The sequence below is a fragment of the Larimichthys crocea genome, chromosome VIII, assembly GCF_000972845.2.
Source record: "Larimichthys crocea isolate SSNF chromosome VIII, L_crocea_2.0, whole genome shotgun sequence".
Classification (NCBI taxonomy): Eukaryota; Metazoa; Chordata; class Actinopteri; family Sciaenidae; genus Larimichthys; species Larimichthys crocea.
In genome coordinates this window covers 11,492,463-11,513,074 of record NC_040018.1, presented here as the reverse complement: position 1 = coordinate 11,513,074, position 20,612 = coordinate 11,492,463, and the positions used below count along the sequence as shown (strand labels likewise).

The following is a 20,612-nucleotide window of genomic DNA, read 5'->3' as shown; positions in this document are numbered from 1 at the left end:
TTCCCAATTTTTGGGCACGCTTTCACTCACTAGTGAAGTCACAGTCGAGGTCCCTGAAGCCCATTTTGGAGAGTTTAATATGTTTTCACCTGCAGCCCTGTTCCAGCTGTGTGGAGCTGCTGTCCATTCATCTGGAAAGAAAACAGCTGAATGTGTGTCTGTCAGGCCTTGCATATTTTCTCGTTTCATATCACGCATTTTATATTATAAAATAAGCGTTCTTTAGCCTCTGTTGAACTAGGTGAGGTCAGGTTTTGCAGCAGGACAGATTTGATACTGCAAGCAACCTCCATATTTCCACACGTGTGATTGCAGTGTCTTAAATACATGAATTTAGTCTCTAATAAAGTTTTGGTAAATACAGTTAAAGTGGGTCAATCCTCAAATTAGACCTACATATTTTTAAACAGTGTATTCAAGAGTCTTATTCTATGAGGGGTTTTATTTTTGTTTTCAGTTTGACAAGTGAGGAATGTAATGTGTTTGTTCAATAGAGGTGTTGATATTCAGGTTTGGGCGGTTGTTCCAGTGAGACGAAACTGCGACGCTCTGTCATATCAGCTGGTGACGTTATGCCGGCCTTGGTCACACCTTGACAGACTTACTACTGTAGTATGCATGCCGTTGGTAGTGAGCCATACCCCTTTCATATGCTTATTAGTAATTCAAGAGTGTACTTTCATATTATTCATTACTGTCTTTTGTTAGGACTAGAGTTGTCACGATACCAAAATGAGTAACCACGATACTATACCAGACAAAGTATCACGGTTCCGGGTATTATCGCGATACTGCAGCCCTTTTTTATTATTATTATTTTTATGAACTGCAATGTATTTGTACAAGTTATAAATACTTATTAATTACTTATAATGTTGTTTGGTGCATGATAAACATAATACAGTGGTCCCTCGTTTATCGCGGGGATACGTTCTAAAAATAACCCGCAATAAACGAAATCCGCGAAGTAAGTTTTACAATTATTATACATGTTTTAAGGCCGTAAAACCCCTAACCACACACTTTTATACACCCTTTTACACACATTTTGTACAGTACTCCCTTAGTTAATCAGGACGCAGAACACATGTGCGGTTCTCCCTTAGCCAATTTAGGACGCAGAACACAATGCGCATGTTCATACTGTAAAAAAAAGCATGCAAAATTACACCGAAAAAATCAGTGAAACAGCGAGTCCGAAAACTGAACCGCGTTATAGCGAGGGACGACTGTACTGGTGAAATAAGAATTAGACTGAAACAAGTTTGAAACAACGAGTTTGGTTTTTTGAGCACAGTTAGTGTTGCCACTGACGACGACGCCGCAGCAGACTTGCCATGGTGAGTGTGTTGTCTCCTGTTTTGAAGCAAATTTCTATCAAAGCAGAGCTGTCTTCATGGAGTTCGTTCTTGCCAGCAGAAACACACAAACAGCCAATCGGCTAACAGACGGGCGGACCCAGCGTGCGGAAACAGCCTATCATATCCCCGGACGTCACCAGGAACAGGCAAACAGCCAATCATCCAGCAGCTGTGTAGTTTGGTTGCAGCAGTTGCCATGTTGGTTTGTTTACAACGGAGTAGAATGCAGTGAAGCTGAGAGGAGCGTAGAGGTGGCCGCTATGTAGCGGAAACTGGCTCCGGTAGTATAGTAATCCACTGTAGTACCGTCGTGTTGAATTTCTAGTATAGTAGGAACCAATACGATTTGGCACCGTGGGGTACCGTGGGTAGTTAATGTGTATAAACTACATGACAGTGAATGTATTTCATTGGAGCAACATAGTTTTCATTAGTGCTCTGTGGTAACACGAGTAACTATCATCAGAGCCTGAACGGTAGGCTGACAAAAAGTGCTGAAAAGGTCAGGTTCTTGGCGGACTGTTCATAGACTATCTTTACTCAAGCAGACCAAGCATGGTCACCATCCTTAGTAATTAAGAGTCCATTTGCTGTTGCTGCTTCAGAACAACGATCAGACGTGTTAGTTTTGCATTAACAGCGCCTTCAATAACACAACAAATGAGAACAGATTAGGCTGCTATCAGGTAAGGTAAGATAAAAACAGGAATGTAGATTACTAGAAGTAGTAATGTCTCATGTCTTGTCGTAATGAGTGGACAGCTTGCTTAATTTGATAGGGAAAACACTAAAGAAGTTCTAATCATATTGTTCATTAATTGATCTCTTTCATATTACTCAGTGTTTTCTGGTGAAAAGCAGAAACATGATGAGAAAATATGGGTTCCTTCAATCAGTGTTCAGTGTTTAATTTACAGTCTGCCAGTGGAATCATAATATAATAATACACTTTTATGCTGTTATCGTGGTGAGTATTAGCATTCAGGAACTACAGCATGCATAGGTTTTTCATGGGGATTTTCTTACATAAGCGAATATCATGTCTCAATGTCAGAACAAGGTCATTCAGGGGTCTGTTTGAACTGTTTAGTTAACAGTGTAAAGAGAGTGGACACGTTAAGCATCCGAAGCTGCCACTAATGAGGCAGACTTGCCCTAACCACATCTTTCATCATGCATTGTCAGAAATAATCAGTGAAACAAGTACAACTTGTCTTCCACTGTGTTAGCTTTCTCTGTGCTCCATCCTTCAATATTATCCACGTAGTAACTCTCACCCGGTGAGTTGTGATAACTTGCCATAACACTGGCATTAGTCACACACCACGTGAAGCTACAGTTAATGATGTATGGTGATCAAATGTCTCTGTGTGGTCTTTCAGGAATATAGTAACAAGTGTGGGTGTGTTGACTTCATGTGTCATAGGTCAATAATGCTATTCTATTAACAGTGTGCACTTAAAGTGTGTCATTGGGTTAGTAAGATGTTTCAGTAAATATTTAGCATTCACTCAGTTGTGACTACTTTTAGAAAAAGACAAGTAAGATGTCGAACTGTCCAAAATGTTGTCTTATGTAATTAAAGTGAAGTTGAAGCTGCCTTTCAGTTTGCCATGATACAAAATAACAGTTTATGATAATTGCTGTTTAGTGGAGCACGTGTTTCTGTGAAGACAGAAGGGGGAAATATCTGTCTGTCTGGTGCCAAGGTTCCTGTTCTGGCACCAAGGAGTGAGGAAAAGACTGTTTTCAAAGTCAGAGTCAGACTCGTTTAGCAGTTGCAATAATCAGAATCGAATCATATGTTTGGTATCAGTCATTTAAATATGAATTTGATCACTCACTTTATTTGAAAATAATTTAACTGATATAAAACGGATATAGTGGAAATCAAGTTTAAACCACTTTCGAGCTGACATTAACTCGTCTTCACTACAGTAGATAGTGGCCTCATTCTTTGTGTTGGGCCTTCAGCCAGGCCTGATTACTTTTGTGAATGCAACACAAGAAGAAGAAGAAATGTAATATGGAGCATCAGCAGTCCCTCCAGCTTTTAGACGAGAAGAGAAGACAGACTGAAATAAGTAGAAAACGCATTTGGATGGAGGACGTTGTATTAATTAGAGTTGCACAGCGGGCCAGGAACAGCCTCTGTTTTGCTTTGATGATTACACATCTCCATTTACATCAATGAAGGAGGGAAATGTAATTAGAGGACCGAGTGCTAGGGAGAGGAAAAGAGTCCTGGTGGTGTTTTTGTTCTGTGCACTCGGCTCCCCGTCCTTTTTGGAGAATCAGGCATGATGTGGCAAGTGATAAACAGAGCGCGGAACAGCTAATGTCTGGCATCTGTGAGAAGAAGTTACACCATCACTTTATGAAGTGTTTATCCAATCTTGATACACTTCGCAAAAGGGCTTCACACACATTCATTTTAACACATTAGATGTACCCTCCCAATCAATCCACCCCTTCAACTTCACTCAATCTGCGTAAACAACGAAAGAGTCCCCAAAAATATCATCATAGTGCCTCAAGAATGGCTCGAAAAAACCGACACGGACAGCTGACATGCACATGTTTCTTGGGCATTTGCATGCATGGGTGCATTCACATGTCTCTCATTGCATACAGTCCGTGTGGACAGTCAGCACAAAACCTCACACACTGTATGGCACCATGGAGATGCAGAAAGTATAAATCGGTGGCCAGTTTACGAAGGTTATTGGTATTAAATTATAAAAGAAGGGCTGAAGTAGATTAAAGCCGGGGTCGACCGTGTCACAGGGAACACTCTTGGGCACAGTCATGGTCATTTTGAGAACAGCACATGGCAGAGTGTCTGAGTCACCATAAACAGTAGCTACTGCCCAACATTATGACGGATGAGAGCCACGAACTGCCTCAGTTTATGAAGAAAATAAGACACAAAACCAGGGCCAAAATCATAATGACCAGATCACTTATTTAACACGAGCCTACTCATGGACTTTGGGAACATAATGCATTTATTGAACATTGAAAGTAAAAGTAAAAATTGTATCGTATCACTTTGTGGTGCAGACAGTATTTGGTTGAATTGGCTTTTACAGTTGTTGATTAAATGCTCTCTTTCTGTCATCTTGGCTCAAGCTGGGCTAAACATGCCACAGACTGGCTGAGAGTGAAACGAGTGTGCACTGGATTTACACACAACAAAACCATCATTGCAAATGGACGGCAGCACAACATCCATTTGATCTTGATTATCTCGTTTTCTTAATTGAAGATAAAATTGCCACTTCGCGCAGCACACAGACTCTGTCACTTCTTCCTGCTCACACGAACAGGGGAGTCTTTGATTGTAGGCCCTCAATTCAAAGTCCTCCCAACCCTTAAGGAGAGCAGGTGTAAGCTGTCTCTGTGTATAAGATGAGAGGCCTGTCAGTCGCCTATATTGGACAGCAGCCTGGGGCCTGTTGGTTCAGCTGGACTTTAGTTTTTTGGCGAGCTTGTCTGCGGCTGTGACCTATATATATTTTCTTTGTCAAAAACAAATGTTTACACACAGGTCCGTGGAATGTGAGAGACATAAAACGTACAGAGCAAGTTGTAGTGTAATATAAAAGGTCCAGTGAGACGAAGAGCAGAGAGAGAGAGAGAGAGAGAGAGAGACAGTGGATTCTGATAAGCAAAGTTAGCTCCTTGTTACTTAAGTATCTCCTCCTGTCAGAGTCGTGATAAAAACATTGAGAGAAAGCAGCTGGTTGTGTTGTTTCAATGCCAGGAGACTCTGGAGTGCGGCAGTTATCAAGGACATCTGACCTGCTTATCCTTTCATCCCTGGAGGGAAATCCAGGACAGATACACACAGCAGGAGGCAGGTGGATAGCAGAGAGAGGGAAAACGAAGGAAAACAGAAAATGCCTTCTGAGGGAGGAGGCGATGTGAGGAGGGGTTATTGGAGGGGTGAAATGGAGAAAGGAAGGAGTGGGAGGGAGGGAGGGATGCACCGGCTATAATCTGAGTCACATGGCAGATCTTAAAAGGCTCTCTCTGCTATAATCATTGCATTATGGCTCTTGGGCTCTTTCATGTTATAATGCATATTATAAATCACATTCTTATTTTGATTTAATTCAAATGCAACAGCAAAATAGAGTCAATTTCTATATTCAAAGCAGGCTATACAATAGATGATTGGCAGCTATCTGCTTCACCCTTGCAACACTTTCTGAGGATGAGCTCAGCTGTCATTGGTTCCTAGCTGTGATTTTTTTCTGGAAAAACATGGGTGTGGTTCTGGATTCTTTTCAACTTTTTTGTTTTTTACAAATATCTCTGTCTGAAACAAACGACACAAGAAGTCAAATAATCACCATCAGTCATACCTCAGCTTCTTTTATTATATAATATAATAATATTTGTCAGCAAGGTGTGGTAGTTTGACAGAAAGTCATGTTTCATCTCAATATTTATTTGTTGTTTGTTCATTTTAAGTCCGACTGGGCCGCGTCAGCTTTCAACCGAGTGTTTCTTATCTTAAATCCATCAGTGAAAACTGAGCTGGCCGGATGGAGTGTGGCAGTTAGACCAGAAGGGTGTTGTAGGCAGAACAAACACCTGTGAAGGAACTGAGGTCTGGTCTGGTCAGGAAGTCCATAACACATTTTTCTGGGTGGCTGAGCTAAATATTATATCATGGAGCTCTCTCAAGAAGACCAGGCTGGGATTGATTATAGGTTTTACCTCCACTTTTGTTTGCAGAAACACATGGGCCCTTGGCATAAAGTGATCCAGCACCTTCACTCACTTGCTGATGTTTTTGTTTTAGATTTCTGGATGGAAATGTTGCATAACCCTGGGCCTGAGTTAGTCCCTTGTTACTTATCAAACTGCCAGCCTAGTAAAGGTAGGACACTTCAAGTTGGTCCTGCATCCTTTCCAGCGGGGCAGGTCTCTGCAGGGATTTATCATTCCTTCTACAGGGATTTATCATTCCCTCTGCAGGCACAGGGGATTTGACATGGGGTGTTTTGTGTGTGTTTGAGACAGAGAGAGCAAGAAAGAGACGATAAGAGAGAGAGAGGGGGAGAGAGAGCGTGCATGTGGCAGCCGAGGCTCAGCTGGTTAGGGAGGAGAGAAAAAGGCTGGAACAGATTCATCCCAAGGCTTGTTGCCCTACATGTTTTTACACACATACACACACTACCGTGTGTTCATTTGCTTATCTTTTGCAGCGTTGTATAGTCCTGTCTTTTCTGTCTGGGAAATAGAGTCATCAGCCTGTGGGAGTCTGCTGCCTCAGATGATATAAGTCATATTCATCACTAGCTGTATATGTGTGTAAGTATCCCAGTATCTCAGACTTCCAAGAAGAGGAATTTGCTTCCCTTTGAGACCTTTTTTTTTTTTTTTTTTGCTTACTACATCGGCTTTTAATTTGTACACTGTCATTTAGTTGATAGTGGAAATTAAATAGTTTGCCTGCTAAATATAAAACTAGTCCACTTGCACATTAGGGATGCAACAATTATAGATTCTGATGGTACAATTATATGAGGGTAATTCCTGTTTTCATGATTATAATGCAATCATTTATCACATTATGGATGTATGAAATTACATTTTATGTTTGTTTGCTTGCGATACAGTAAGAAGGAAATTGAAAACTGCACTTGGCGGGATTACACGCTGTTGGTGAGGTTAAACTAGAGGTGGGCGATATATCGAATATACTCGATTAGGGCTGTACGATATGGCCTATAACCAATATCTCTATATCGCGATACATGATATATATCTCGATATTTTTATTTCTCCTGTAAATCACTATGAATGTTAAATTTAACCCTTTGATGCAAAAAATAACATCAGTATGATGATTCAAGTAGACCCTTCTATTAGATTAGTAACGGCTGCGGCGCGTTTTAACTGCGTCCTCTGCCCTGCGTCAACTCACACCTGGCGCGTCTTGGCAGCGTACCGAGCCGGCAAAATAAAACACAATACGCAGTTCATGTAGCTTATCACAACTTCACATCAACGTTAGGTCAAGACCTGTGGCACCAGGTGAGCAGTCAATCGATCAAAGGGTCTCAACATGAGCGATGAGAGACTAATTGTTGAAGTGGAACAACACACAATAATTTATGACACAACAGATGCTTTTTATAATCTCCTCCACGTCGGAGAAGCAAAGTCAGCTGTTTTTTGTTGTTGTTTTCTTTATACACAGTTTATCGCAGGGTCTCGCGTACGTCCAGGATTCTCGCGCGATCTCGTGATCTCGCGTGAATACGGCCTGCTCGCTACGCTGCCAAGACGCGCCAGGTGTGAGTTGACGCAGGGCAGAGGACGCAGCTAAAACCCGGCGCAGTGTTACTAATCTAAATATAGCTTAAAAATATCGAGATATTGGTTATAGGCCATATCGTGCAGCCCTAGGTTAAACTTATTAACCATGCAATGCTCTTTTCCCATTGGACTGACAGCTTTTAACTCACTGCTACTTAGTTGACAGTAGTTGATCATTTATAGTTACAAAACCATGCATCAGTTAATCGCTGCATCCCTAATGCACTTTTTGAAATCTCTCTATGCATCTTCGTCCCTGTGTTGTTCCTTCAGTACTCACTTCTTACTTGAAAAAAAGAAAAAGAAAAGTAGCTCATCATGTGAACCTGTGTAGGACAGGTGTGTTTTTTTTACTATGTGCCAAGAGCTGTCGTCATCTTAATAAATCAACCTGTTTCTGCTTTGCACATTGCTCTGTTGAAGCCAGTAGAGTTGAAACGTTTGTCTGCAGTTCAAGTTTTTGTAAATCTGCTGTACTGCACTGACACAACACAGTAATGTGTGATTTCGTTCCCTAATGGAAGAAGGCTTTGTTTGCTCTGACTCTGTTTTTCACACAGTGGTGGAATCTGTCAGCAGTGATTCAGTGCAGTTAGCATGGAGCAGTGGTTCCCAAAGAGGGTGCGTTAAGTATGGGCTGCAAGATTTATCATATCATCATTTTATTTATTGTGGGTTTTTACAAAATAAAAAAAAATACAATAAACACCAGCAACATTATTGAATACATTAACAGAGTTTTATGTTTTAAAACGCGTCAGAACAGAAGAAAAAAAGTAAATGAATATCAAAAGTGTACAAATATTTTAGCTCTGGAATTTTAAGAAGCTCAGTGGTCAGAAAAATATTGACTGATGGGAAAAATTTGACAGTAAACAGCTCCAAGAAATATGAGACGACCAGATCTGAACCGATCAACAAAACTCATTGCTCCAGCCTACAGTTGCCACGCCTCTGAAAACAGATGATGTTCACTCATTTAACATCCACTACGGAATAACAAGATAATAAGGCTTCATTACAGATTGGCAACATCCGTTCCTTGTACATTGTAAGTAGTTCATTAGGTGCATCAGAGGGTGTAAGCTTCCCCTCTTGTCAGGGTGCTGAGAACTTCTTATTTACATCTCATTAGAAGTCATTCATATATTATCTTTGGGTGCTTGTGCAACTCATTAAAGAATTCATGCACCTCCTCCCTATCTCTCATCTTTTGGGCGAATGGTAATTATGTTGCCAGTTAAGTGCTGGGAAAATGGCCGATCCAACAGTAACTCATTAATTCACTATAGATTCTGCCCCACAACATGCCTATTGTAGCCAAGTGCTCAGAAGGCTTGGGAATGCCATTGAGTGGGCTTGGCCTCTTGTTTTATGGCACCACGTGACTCTGCAGACTATGAGTTGTGGTTCTGAGTTGCGTAGTATGAAAGATGTTGTGCAAGTTTGAACATTTTGAAAGGCGTTATGTTTTTACTTCTGTGTCAACTCTTCCAACTGCCTGCTCCAAGTTTGTGTGTAAACATCCAAACGCTGTTGCTCTTATCTCCATAATCATGTGTAGTCTTTGCTGTTAAATTACGGCAGACGAGGCTCTCTACTTTTGTCCTTGTTGGTAGTAGCTAATTTTAGTCATCCTGTGTGTACTGTTGAGGCAGGCAACCATGAGCAGACTGAAAGACCCCTTGCTGAATCACCCCTTTGTTTAACGTGGGCGTATGTGTGGGTGGGTGTGTACGTGCCTGCTCGGGCCATGAGGTACAGTGAGTTTCAACGCTGTCAAACCTAGCCTCAGCGGAAAGAGTCGTTTACAAACCCCAACAATACCAAGGTGTTGGTTCTTGATATTCACAGCACAACACGGACTCTCCTCTAACCCTTTGAACCCTGTGCTGTTATGCTCACATGGTATGTTGCAATGAAATGTTTGGATTCCCATGCTGACACTAGCTGTAACTGTGATTTACTGTTAATTAAATGTCATGAAAACGGATGGTGCTGCAGATAAAGGATCGAGGTCTACAATGTCCCATCCTCTTTTCTTTAATTTGCTTTGATGGTTACATGTAACAGTAGCAGTGTGATCAAAAACATCAGTTCATTAAATGTTATTTCTCCCACTCCCTCTCCAATGTGTATTTTAATTAAAGCATAGACTCCGGTCTTCTGTACAGGACTTTGGGTTAATTGCTTGGTTAAACTTCTGAGACGTCATGGCTTGTTGTAGCAGATTAATTATATGGCTTTCAATGGTCCAGTTCAAAGTAAATTTAGCTCAGCAAGTGATTCAGTGTTGGTAATTTGATCATTTTGTTTGCCTCTCTGGTACTTTACTTAATAAAATCAACCTCATGTGACAAAATGCACAAAATGAAACTTTATAAACAATGCTACATTATAATCGCCTGACCATTCATCTTTTTACAACACCATCCCAGTTATTGATACTTGTCACTGATACCTAAGTTGGCTTAAGTCCCAGTCACTCTGTATTAGCACGCTATTGTTGCTGTGTTGTTCTCTAGCCTTGCTTTTATTTCACGCTCATTCAGTGAGACAAAAGACGGGTGAAGGGCACAAAGTGAAAAAGAGAGGGAGATTAAGGCAGAAAGATCCAGAGAGCGAGGCAAGGAAAAGGTGAAGGAGACCGCTTGGAATGAGAAACAGACAGAGAGAGAGAGAGCGAGAGAGAGAGAGCGCTGGGCCTTGTCTCCTTATCTGCACATTCCTACAGTGTGTGTATGTGTGTGATGGGAGGGGTAGAGTGGGAATACTGATAGTTGCGTGTACGGTGATTGGCTGAATCCAAAGGTTCCAGTGCTGGATCTGGTTATCATTCTTAATGCCTTGGCTTACAGTTTGTTTCCACAGACAAAAACAAGCCCAAGTGTAGTGTGTGTGTGGGTTTTGTTTAGCCCCCTCCTCATAGCCCCTCCTTCATATCAGTCAACACATGTACAGATACCAGTAGATAAGTAAAAGTGTGATTTTGCCAATAAATGCTGATAACAGTGGCTGTTAGATATCTTGGTCAGGTTGTCCTCAACCACAGCAACAACCAAAGTGACCCATTTTTAGGTTGTTAAATTCGATTTGTTTATATTAAAAGGAGCAAAATATACAAGATGACAGATGACAGTGATCACAGTAAGTAGAGACATCCATATTCATCCATTCAGATGTTATACCTCTGCCAACCCCACGTCCACCTGCACAACCCAAAGGAGAAACAAGAAAACATCTTCCAGCCCTTAAACACACCTATCACCGCTGTGAGAGGGGACGCTCCAATCCCCAGAGCGAGAACTGCTATCCAAGAGTTTATTTGAAACTTTGAAGTCGGTGAGAAAACCCACAGCTTGAACAGAACCGACGGGAGGGGATGTGAAACTCTCCTCTGTGACCCCAACACCGCCTGTCTCTCTAGGCACAGAACAGTCCGGATGGTTGAGCTCGGATGACTTTGCTACTGGATAAGCATGAGATGCTGGCCTAGCCTAGCCGTGTGTCTGGGTCAGTGAATAACAGTGAACAGTCCGCTGCACATCAGCTCTGTGGCACTGCGTTCAGTGAAAGTAATATGACTAAAATGACTTTTATGAACACTGAGAATAATACATAAAGCAGTCTCCTGATGAAATGCATGGACTGATCTTGAGTGAGTGAGTACCAGAGTTGTAACAGCGCTCTTCTTTCTTTGACCATTAAAAATGTGCATATCTCACTGTGTGGATCAATAATTCATCAAATGAGGCTTTGATTGGATTCATTGATTGATGGATTGCTGGGGCATCAACATCAATATAAAATCCTAATTGTCTTTGTGCTATTCTCATCCAACAGCAAACTGGGTTTGAAAATGTTGTACCAGTTTGGTTGGTAACGAGAGTTTAAGATTTAAGTAGTGCAATTTAAATAAACACCTTGAAACACCTTGTCAAAGTCTTTTTTTTTTTTTTTTTGCCATAATCACAACCATAGTTTAAACTTTGGATGTGTGCTTTCTCCACAAAGTGACACGATCACATGCAGTTAAATGTTTGATAAAAGATTTATCAGATTACAGTTTGTTGGCAGGCAGCTACAACAGTGAGACAGAGGAATGTGTAAGACCTGACAGTAGTCTCAATTCTGCGTCCATCCATCTATCTATTTCACTCTGTCTGCTTTCAGCAGCAGTAGACTTCGGCAGGAAGCATGGCTCAGATTAACGTTTTAATCCAAAAGCCTGGATTATAGGTTTTGTATTTTATTCCTATCCTCACTATTCGAGCAGTGACTCTGTTTCAGATAGGTTTCACCCAGTGTGTATGTGAGTGGTTGTGTGTGTTCTGTTGAGGAGAGCCCTGATGGCGGGGTTTTCAGGCTGCTGTGTGACAGAGTTGCTGTTTGAGACTAATTAATTCAAGCGTCTTTGAGCATGTCAGCACAACAGTACATCATTGCTGACTGAGGCTCTGCATCATCGTCATCTGCCTATTGGCTACTTGGCCTCATCTACACATCTACTCATGTGTGGACACAAAACAGTCACAACCTGCCCTAAAAATGGCTGCTGCTGAAATAATCTGTTCATACTGAAGGTGATGGCAGATATTTCATGGGATTGGTTGTTTCATGCAGCACAGTACGTGCTAATCTGAAACACACAATGGTAAAGGCTTACATAAGTGGCTTTGATGCATTTGCATGCATCCCTCCAGAAAGAGCGTGTGCACGTATCTCTAATTATGTGTTGTTGTGTGTGTACCACTGCCCCACTCTTTCCTTTGGGTCCAGTCATAAGGGGAGATACAGTTACCATGGATGCAATTGCCTTAGTGATGGGGAGCGCTGCCAGTACGGGGTGGTATCGGTGATGCCAATCTAGTGTTTTGAGCTGTGTGTAATGCACCAGAACGACATGTCAGCAGTGTGATAAATGGCTGAAATTCAGCCTTTTCCTGTGTGTGTGTGTGTGGTATCTGTGGTTGACGTTGTACATGTGTGTGTTTTTACAGTAGTGACGAAACAACTAGGACTAGTACTTCATAGGAGCAGCATTGTGAGCGTGGTGTTTTTTGAATTAAAAACACAATGAGCTGAATCCACACCACTCCCTCTGAAGTAAGACGTTCTTTAGGCTGCAGGTCGTAAGATGAGGTGAGCTATACTAAGGAGGAATTTTCAATGGTGTGCAGAGGGATTTCTCTGAAGCGATTTCCTGCAAACAGGAAGTGGAGTGTTTTCCTGTGGGTGCTGTGGCTGCTCCTACTTCCTGCCTCAGGCTATCAGAGAAGAGCAGGCACACTGACCTAAAGCTTTGTCAGGATTTTACCTCACTCGTCGTCATCTCGAGACACTCGCTGCTCCTAGCCTCTTTGCTCATTTTTACCTCTGCACCTCAGAAAAATCTAATCTCAGCAGTGATGTGTTGTCTATCAATGACGGAAACGTCACTCCTCACGTATTCTTTGAGCCGTTTTTCCTTGGCTTATCCCACATGTTCATCTTGTCTGTTTTTGTCAAAAACGACATCTTAGACTTTGTTTTTGATACGCCCACTGTGTGAGGCATTCCTGTGGTTCAGATGACGGGAGTTTAGATGAAGGGAGGAGGTGAGTAATGGACTTCTGGACAACGGTGTCATTGGGGAAGCACTTTTAAAGAGCTTGAATTGTGCTTCTTGTAAACCTCCTCCCAGCTCATGACTTGTCACCTCCTTCTTTGTTAATTCTTAAGCTAGTTCTACTGGACGAGAAAAAAAAAGAGGTGGTTAGGGGTGTGTGACCCAAGTTCACATGTTTGTGGCTATTTCTGGCTGAGTGCTTCCATTTCCCAAAAGTCCAGCGATGCTTATCAGCTGCCTTTTTTGTTTGGTTGCAGAATTAATGTTAAGATGTTGACTGCATGTACTCAGTTTGTGCAGATCTTATGAGTGTGAACATGTCTGGTGACTGCAGAGACTGAGAGGTATGCATCAAAGGCATGGCCTGACCCTATTTATCATAGCTTTCTGCAGCAGGTTATTATTGTCCATTTCATCACTCATTTTTCCAGTCACTTCATCAGTATGTCCCAAAGAACTGGATTAGCCTCTGCCTTTGAAGAGCCTCGTCGAGCTGTTATCATCTGTACTGGACTGTGTGTTATGGTGGGCCAGGCAGGGCCAAGCTAGGGGTGGCTGTAGCTTGAACAAAGAGGCCCTGTAGTGTTAGATCATGGCTGTGGCTGTGTGTGTGTGTGTGGCTGTGTGTGTGTGGCTGTGTGTGTGTGCATGGACAAGCACACATGTGTGTGATTGGTGGCTGCTCTTTGTTTCCCAGCCCTGGGCCTTGCTGGCCAGAGCTCAGGCCTGACTAATATGGATGTATAAATACACCAGGCTGCCGTCAGTTTGTGCAACATCAAGCGCACCATTGTTTCACACAACTCTGTGACTTCAGAGATAAACCTCATCCTTTGTTTCTCGTCAGTATTTTAATTATTTCTTTACGCCAGAAAATGAGACACGCTTGTGTTCATGTTTGCTTTGGCCCCACATGCTCTGTAATCTTTGCTTTTGCATGATGACTAAAACGTTACTGTAACAAAATATACGAGGTAACCAAGTTACTATTTGACACAGAGTTTGTAGATTTTAGTTTTATAAAGAATGACAGCACCCTTGCCTCCTTCATCCTTGCATTTTAAATAGCTGTTGAAATTCAGCCAGTTAAAGCCAGTTGTTTGTTTTCTTCTTGTATACACCTGACACGTTCTGTTACTCTCTGCTTTCTACCCGGCTCATATCTCACACTCAATCAGCCTGCCTGTTAATCGTTGCTTCACATTGCAGTGATTAATTACCGTAATAATCTCATCTGAGAGTCGGCGATCTCGTCCCTGTGGAGTAAATAATCTAAGACAGACAGGTTCTCTCTCCTTGACCTTATTGGCTGTCACCAGTTCACTCGATTTTATTTATTTAGATAATGTACATCTATCAGGGGCAGAGTTTCTACTGCTAACAGGCTAGAGTACAACAATGCTATCTATTAAAACCAAATCAAGCAGAGTGAGCAATTAAATCCATTTTTTTCAGCGCCTTGTAATGAAGTGTGTCTGCAACGCTGCAGTATATTGTAGAGTTGAGCAAACTGCTCTTTCCCTTAAGTGTTTCCCATTTAAATGTAAAATGAAAGTCTAATTGAAGCCAGGCTATTAGTCTGCAAGTCTTCTGCCTCTTTCTTATGACTCATGCACCATCTGACCCATGTCCCCTTGTGCAAGCATGTCCACACCCTTATGGCTCATACACTCTCACATACTGTCAGCCCTCCCTTGAAAGGCTTATGGTCAATGTGTACGTGTGTGGTGGAGGTGAAGGTGTGTGTGTGTGTTGAACTTCAGTGTTTTAGATTTGATGAAATGAAAATATGTTCGACACAAACAGTCCTTGTCATTGCCTTAGCATGTTTTTTAGGAAGGATTTACTTTAATGAATAGCATTAAGTGTGAGAACCGGATAGAGACCGAGGCGCAGACGTGTCATTTAACATGCCATCCTCCACAGTTTTATGTATCCTGTCTGTTGGTACTGTATATGCAAGTTGTATAAGCAGCCTATAGCCTTGCTCCCTCTCTTTGACTATCAGTGCAACACATAGTTCAAGGACAAGGCCACCTGCCTGCCTGACCGCCTGGTCACATGACCCCAGCACGCTGTTGTTTCTCATGGTATAGCCCCCCCCTGCCCCCCGTCTGCCTGGACTGTTAGATGAATGAATGGATGAACGGATGGATGAATATATCACAAAACACTTTAGAGGAATGGATGTGTTCGGGAATGTCGGGGGGAGCCATGGTTAAATGGGTCAGGTCCCTTCACACAATGGTGGCATTACTGTGGGAGTCGTAGGGGCAGACAGGAGGGAGGAGGGGTGGGAGAGATAGAGAGGGGGGAACACCCAAGTACCCCCAGTTCCAATTATGGACATAAATAACATCCACAGAGAGCTGCCATGGAAATTAGGGTCAAAGGGTTAACTGTGTGTTTTAGAGGTTCAGGTCCAGCTGAATTGAACAGAGTGATTGAAGCACAAACTCACATTAGGAGACCTACAGTAAGTGTAGCATGGGTTAGTGCCTGCAGGGCCAGATGCCTATGCTTAACTTTGGGATTGAAACATGAGCAACCTGTGTTAAAACATAGCACGGGGCTGCATCGTGGGGGTGTATTGATGAGGTGCCAGTGAGACAATGAAATATGATCCAGGAGGTCTAGTGAGAGTAATAGATTGATGTATTTAAAGGTCAAAACACTGCACCGCCCCACCACCACCTGCGTTTCTACCCCCCACCTCATTGACAGACTCAAACGGATGACAGGCGTGTGTCAAAACGTGGCCTCGGGCAGTTAACCGTCACACACCTTGTTTGGAAACACATCCTTCTGGACATTGCCCCAACATGTAAATACACTAACTCATGTAAACAAATGTTACTGAGAAAACATGCTGCTCAAATGACATTTGTCAACTTTTGGGCTGCCTGTTTTTGTTGCTATTTAGTCCAAAACACAAAGATATTAAGTGTATCATCAATAAGATGAGATAGGGAAATGTAAGAACATTATTCCAGTTAATTGTTTATTTAAAACAGTTAATGAATCTACTTTTGATTGCGTAAGTGACAAATAGTTTTTTCTCTCAAGCAGTATATTTCTTGTTTGAAAGTCAACAGGCACGGGGTTCTATTCATCATGTTTAGTCACATTTAAGTATCTAGGAAATCAGTGTTATCTTTGTTGTGTTTAGTTGTGTCTCTTTCCATAAGACACCATCCTCAGTATAGTGTTTTCTGGGAATGTCCACAAACACTGGACACTCATCAGCTGGCTCTTGGCCTGCGTCCTCACCCCATGCCGTTTGCAGCTTTACAGCTTGAACCTCCTGTAAACTGCGTAGTTAAGGTTAAGGGAGGTTGATGACAGTAATGATGGTGATGTCAAAGATGATGGGTGAGATGGTTTAGGGATTAGGTGACGATTAAGGGGTGAGGGAGTGAGATTATCACGATGATAGGGTGGACAGATGACATGGTGTGTTATTTTAAAAAGCTGATTATAGAAGTTGTAGTAAATGAGCACCCTGCCACGTGTGGTGGTGTTTGTGTCTTTTCCTTTCCCTGCCACATTGGACTGTGCTCAGCACTCTGCCACAGACAGCTGTACCATCAGTCCCTGCAGGCAGACAGACTGGACAGCAGTGTTGCTTCATCAGCTGGAGGGAAGCAGAGTAAAGCTGTAATTTAAAGCTGGGACATAGCACTCCGGGTGTTAAAAAAAAACACTCCTTTGAGACACAAATTTAGGAGTGCCTGTTTGACCTAATATTACAAACATTATCACATTTTTCTGGGCTTCATGTGGAGTAATCAATGTGACAGTGAAACACTGACAGACTGGCAGACACATAAAAGAAATGAAAAAAGAAAGCACTACACTAAAAGATGAATCATGCATAAAGGGAAACCTGTGTGATGTAAAGATGCCTGCCTAGAATCAGTTTAATCCAGAGAGGCAGGTCAGAGGAGCAGCTGAATACCTTCTTTACTTCAGCTCTCTCAGAAGATCCAGCCAGGAATATTAGAGGAATGTTTCACTCAGTCAGTCTCTGCAGGCTGGTTACTCATGCTGCTGTCATTCATAATCTTTTCACATGCAGACTTTTAGGACTCCGGGACTTAGTTGTGCAAATTAGCAATAGAGTCTACCTTGCTTGTAGCCAAACAACAACTCTGCGTAGTGAAACAGGACTGCAGACTGCAAACCACTGAGTGCACTAAATGTAGATTTTTAGACTGCCACTCATTTAAAACTACATATAAACTATGTACTGTTTGCAGGATTTTGTGAGTCATTCTGGGTGTGTGTGTTTATTTATATGTGTGTCTTGCACGCTGCTTATTGTGCCCTTATTTAGAGAGTACTCCACTTCTTAGGAACAGAAAGATTTCACCATAATAAAGGGCAAATACATGCACAAGAAGTGCATAGAAAACCTGTATTTATTACCTTCAGTTTAAATTTGTTGATTCAGGTTCAGACCTGCTGCAGTCCACATGAAGTATTCAGTATACATGTGTGTACTTACTTTTTATTTACATTTTCAGAGAGGTGGTGACTTAACTCTGATCTATTTTTGAGGCTGTTCCTGTCATATATGTAAAAGACAAGGCATCGGACCATTCAATATAATGCCGTCCATCACACCACCACACTAACTGTCTAAAAACTACCATAGAGTTGTACCCCATAAAGTGGCCTCGAGATACTGATGTTTTCTCTCTTGTGTTGCAGAGTGCAGCGATGGAGGAAACAGTCATATGGGAACAGCACACAGTGACCCTTCACAGGGTAAGTGTTTACAGTCTTTAATCCACTCTCCCCTTTCTTTTCTTTTGTCTTTTTTCCCTCTCTGCTTGTCTCTGGCATCCTAATTTCGCACCACGTCTTGTGTGTTCTTCACTTTTTCCTCCCTGTTCTTCTGTCCCCCTGCTCATACGTCTCTTCTCTGTGTCTGTACTGAGAGGGCCAGCTGTAGCAGCAGGATGTGTGGTGCTGAAACAATAGTCAAGGAACCCAGATGGCAGGAAACAAGACTAAGGAAGACAGAAATCAGCGTCCACTTCCTTACTACTTCATTTCATTTCCTTCCTGTTGGCAACATACTCTTCTCCTTAACACAGTTTCAGGGAAAGAGGGGGATGATAGTTTTACTCCATGTGTTGTTTGTTCAGTGTAAAGTCACATGTAATTATGATTGATTGTACTAATCTCTGTAGTTAAGATCGGTGCTTATGACTGATTACCTCCACAGGCACAATCAACATCAGGTTAACTATCAATCTATTCATAGCCACCTTCCCTGCAGAGATAGCTGATAAATTAATACACATTGTCTTGTATGTTGAATCTCTGAATGTACTCTGCTTTGAGATAGTAAACTCTTCATTAGTTGATGCTATTGTGCCGTGGGATTGTGTAGAGCACCTGTCTAGACTGGCCTGCTTGCTGTAATCTAATTAGTAGCGGCTTTAGGCTGAAGGAGCAGCCCAGTGCGGCCTGTGGTTCTCAGCTCTTCTGTGTTGTTGTGGCTGTATGATTAGCCATTTACATCACATGGCTTGCTCCCTTGTTGCTGGCTGCACATCAGTCATTAAAACCTCCATGGTAACCTCTTTAGCACAATATCTTGCAGGTGCATAGCTTTACTCTAGTCCACTGCACAGACCATATCACCTCAAACCAGTTTCACTGATACTCAACCTACAGAAAGCCTGTTAGCCTATGTTGGCCTTAATGTATCTGCCATTTATGCAATATCAGTCAGTTTTGTGTGTCTTTCTTTGTGTGTAGGCCGCAGGTTTTGGGTTTGGTATTGCCATCTCAGGTGGTCGAGATAACCCTCATTTCCAGAGTGGAGAAACCTCCATTGTGATATCTGATGTTCTGAAAGGAGGTCCTGCAGAGGGACTGCTGCAGTAAGTCTTCAACTATTGCCATCAATATATTGTGTTGTGTTTAATATTTACACACAAAAGGGTTGTTGGAGTGTTGTTAGTTTGACTTCAGAATTAGTGTAAGCTCCTTACCATACCTTCACATCTCGGTGTGATTTAGATTTGCTTAGATCAATTAGAATTATGTTATTTTTATTCTATTAATTGATTTTCTGGCTGTTTCAGAGAAAATGACCGCGTGGTGATGGTAAATGCAGTCTCCATGGACAACGTAGAGCATGCCTACGCTGTGCAGCAGCTCCGAAAGAGTGGCAAAAATGCAAAGATAGTAAGTTTGACACTGAACATATCCAAACCTGAATTTGCTTGAAATGGTATGAATCACCATGACTACTGTTGTTATAGAGCATGATTTCAGGGTTGAGGTCTACTTTTTTCTAATTGCTGTTTGACTAAATGTTGTGATGTGCGTTCTGTTAAACATCAATTAGAAGAGGGTGGACCCCAATAATTAATGATAATGTCATGTTTAGATGTGAGGAAGACCATAATAATTGCAGCATTAACTCAAAACCTCCTGTGTATTCCAAGACTATTCGCCGGAAAAGGAAAGTGCAGATCCCTGTTTCTCGGCCAGGGGACAGGGAGACGATGTCAGAGCACGAGGAAGAGGACAGCGATGAGGAAGATGGCTATGACCACCACAGTGGGCGTGTTGGTCCAAATGCCTACGAAGGAGCAATCGGAGGCACGGGCACTGGCAGGCGTCATGACCGTGAGCGGAGCAGCAGCAGCAGGCGGGACCACAGTGCCTCGCGGGAGCGGAGCGTCTCACCACGCTCTGATCGCCGATCACAAGCCTCCTCTGCCCCACCCAGGCCTGCCAAGGTCACCCTTGTCAAGTCCCGCAAAAATGAAGGTGGGCAACACAATGTCCAGGCATATGGAAATATATGCTTGCATCCCGTTTACATAAAATATGAGCAAACTATGTGTTCAGAATAAAGGTCTTGATGGTTAAATTATTGTCAATATAACTTGAAAGCAGAATATGGATTGCGGTTGGCCAGCCACATCTTTGTGAAGGACATCTCCCCAGAAAGCCTTGCTGCCAGAGATGGAAACATCCAGGAGGGAGATGTTGTACTTAAGGTGAGAGAAAAGGGTGCTGCTTAAATGAGCCAGTCAGTAATACAGACGTTATAAAAGTGGTTAAAACACTATAAAGGTGAAATGAACTGATGAAATTTTAAAGATGAAGATCTAAAGAAATAGATTTAAATGATTCCATTAACTGAAGTAGTGAGGTAGAAAGCAGAAAACTGCAAGTTCACTGCTGTGGTAGTCTGTGAGCTGCTGAAAGTGTCTTGCAGACTGAGGTCACAGTTCATTAGTATGCAGGCGCACCAGCAAGAATACCACACATTCCAT

The 20,612-nt window shown here is 42.2% G+C and overlaps 1 protein-coding gene across 11 annotated transcripts in view; it reads left to right on the top strand.

The window, feature by feature from the left end:
• The window catches only part of tjp1a (tight junction protein 1a), a 109,254-nt gene that overhangs the window by 64,105 nt on the left and 24,537 nt on the right, over positions 1–20,612 (top strand). For 7 of the 11 annotated variants that reach the window (XM_027280997.1, XM_010731247.3, XM_010731288.3 and 4 more), the window contains 5 exons: positions 18,019–18,075; positions 19,078–19,202; positions 19,407–19,509; positions 19,773–20,100; positions 20,227–20,333. In XM_027280997.1, the coding sequence (XP_027136798.1) occupies positions 18,019–18,075; positions 19,078–19,202; positions 19,407–19,509; positions 19,773–20,100; positions 20,227–20,333 (720 nt within the window). The remainder of the gene's footprint in view (positions 1–18,018; positions 18,076–19,077; positions 19,203–19,406; positions 19,510–19,772; positions 20,101–20,226; positions 20,334–20,612) is intronic. The other 4 variants (XM_027280998.1, XM_019260743.2, XM_010731239.3 and 1 more) reach the window with 1 other exon arrangement.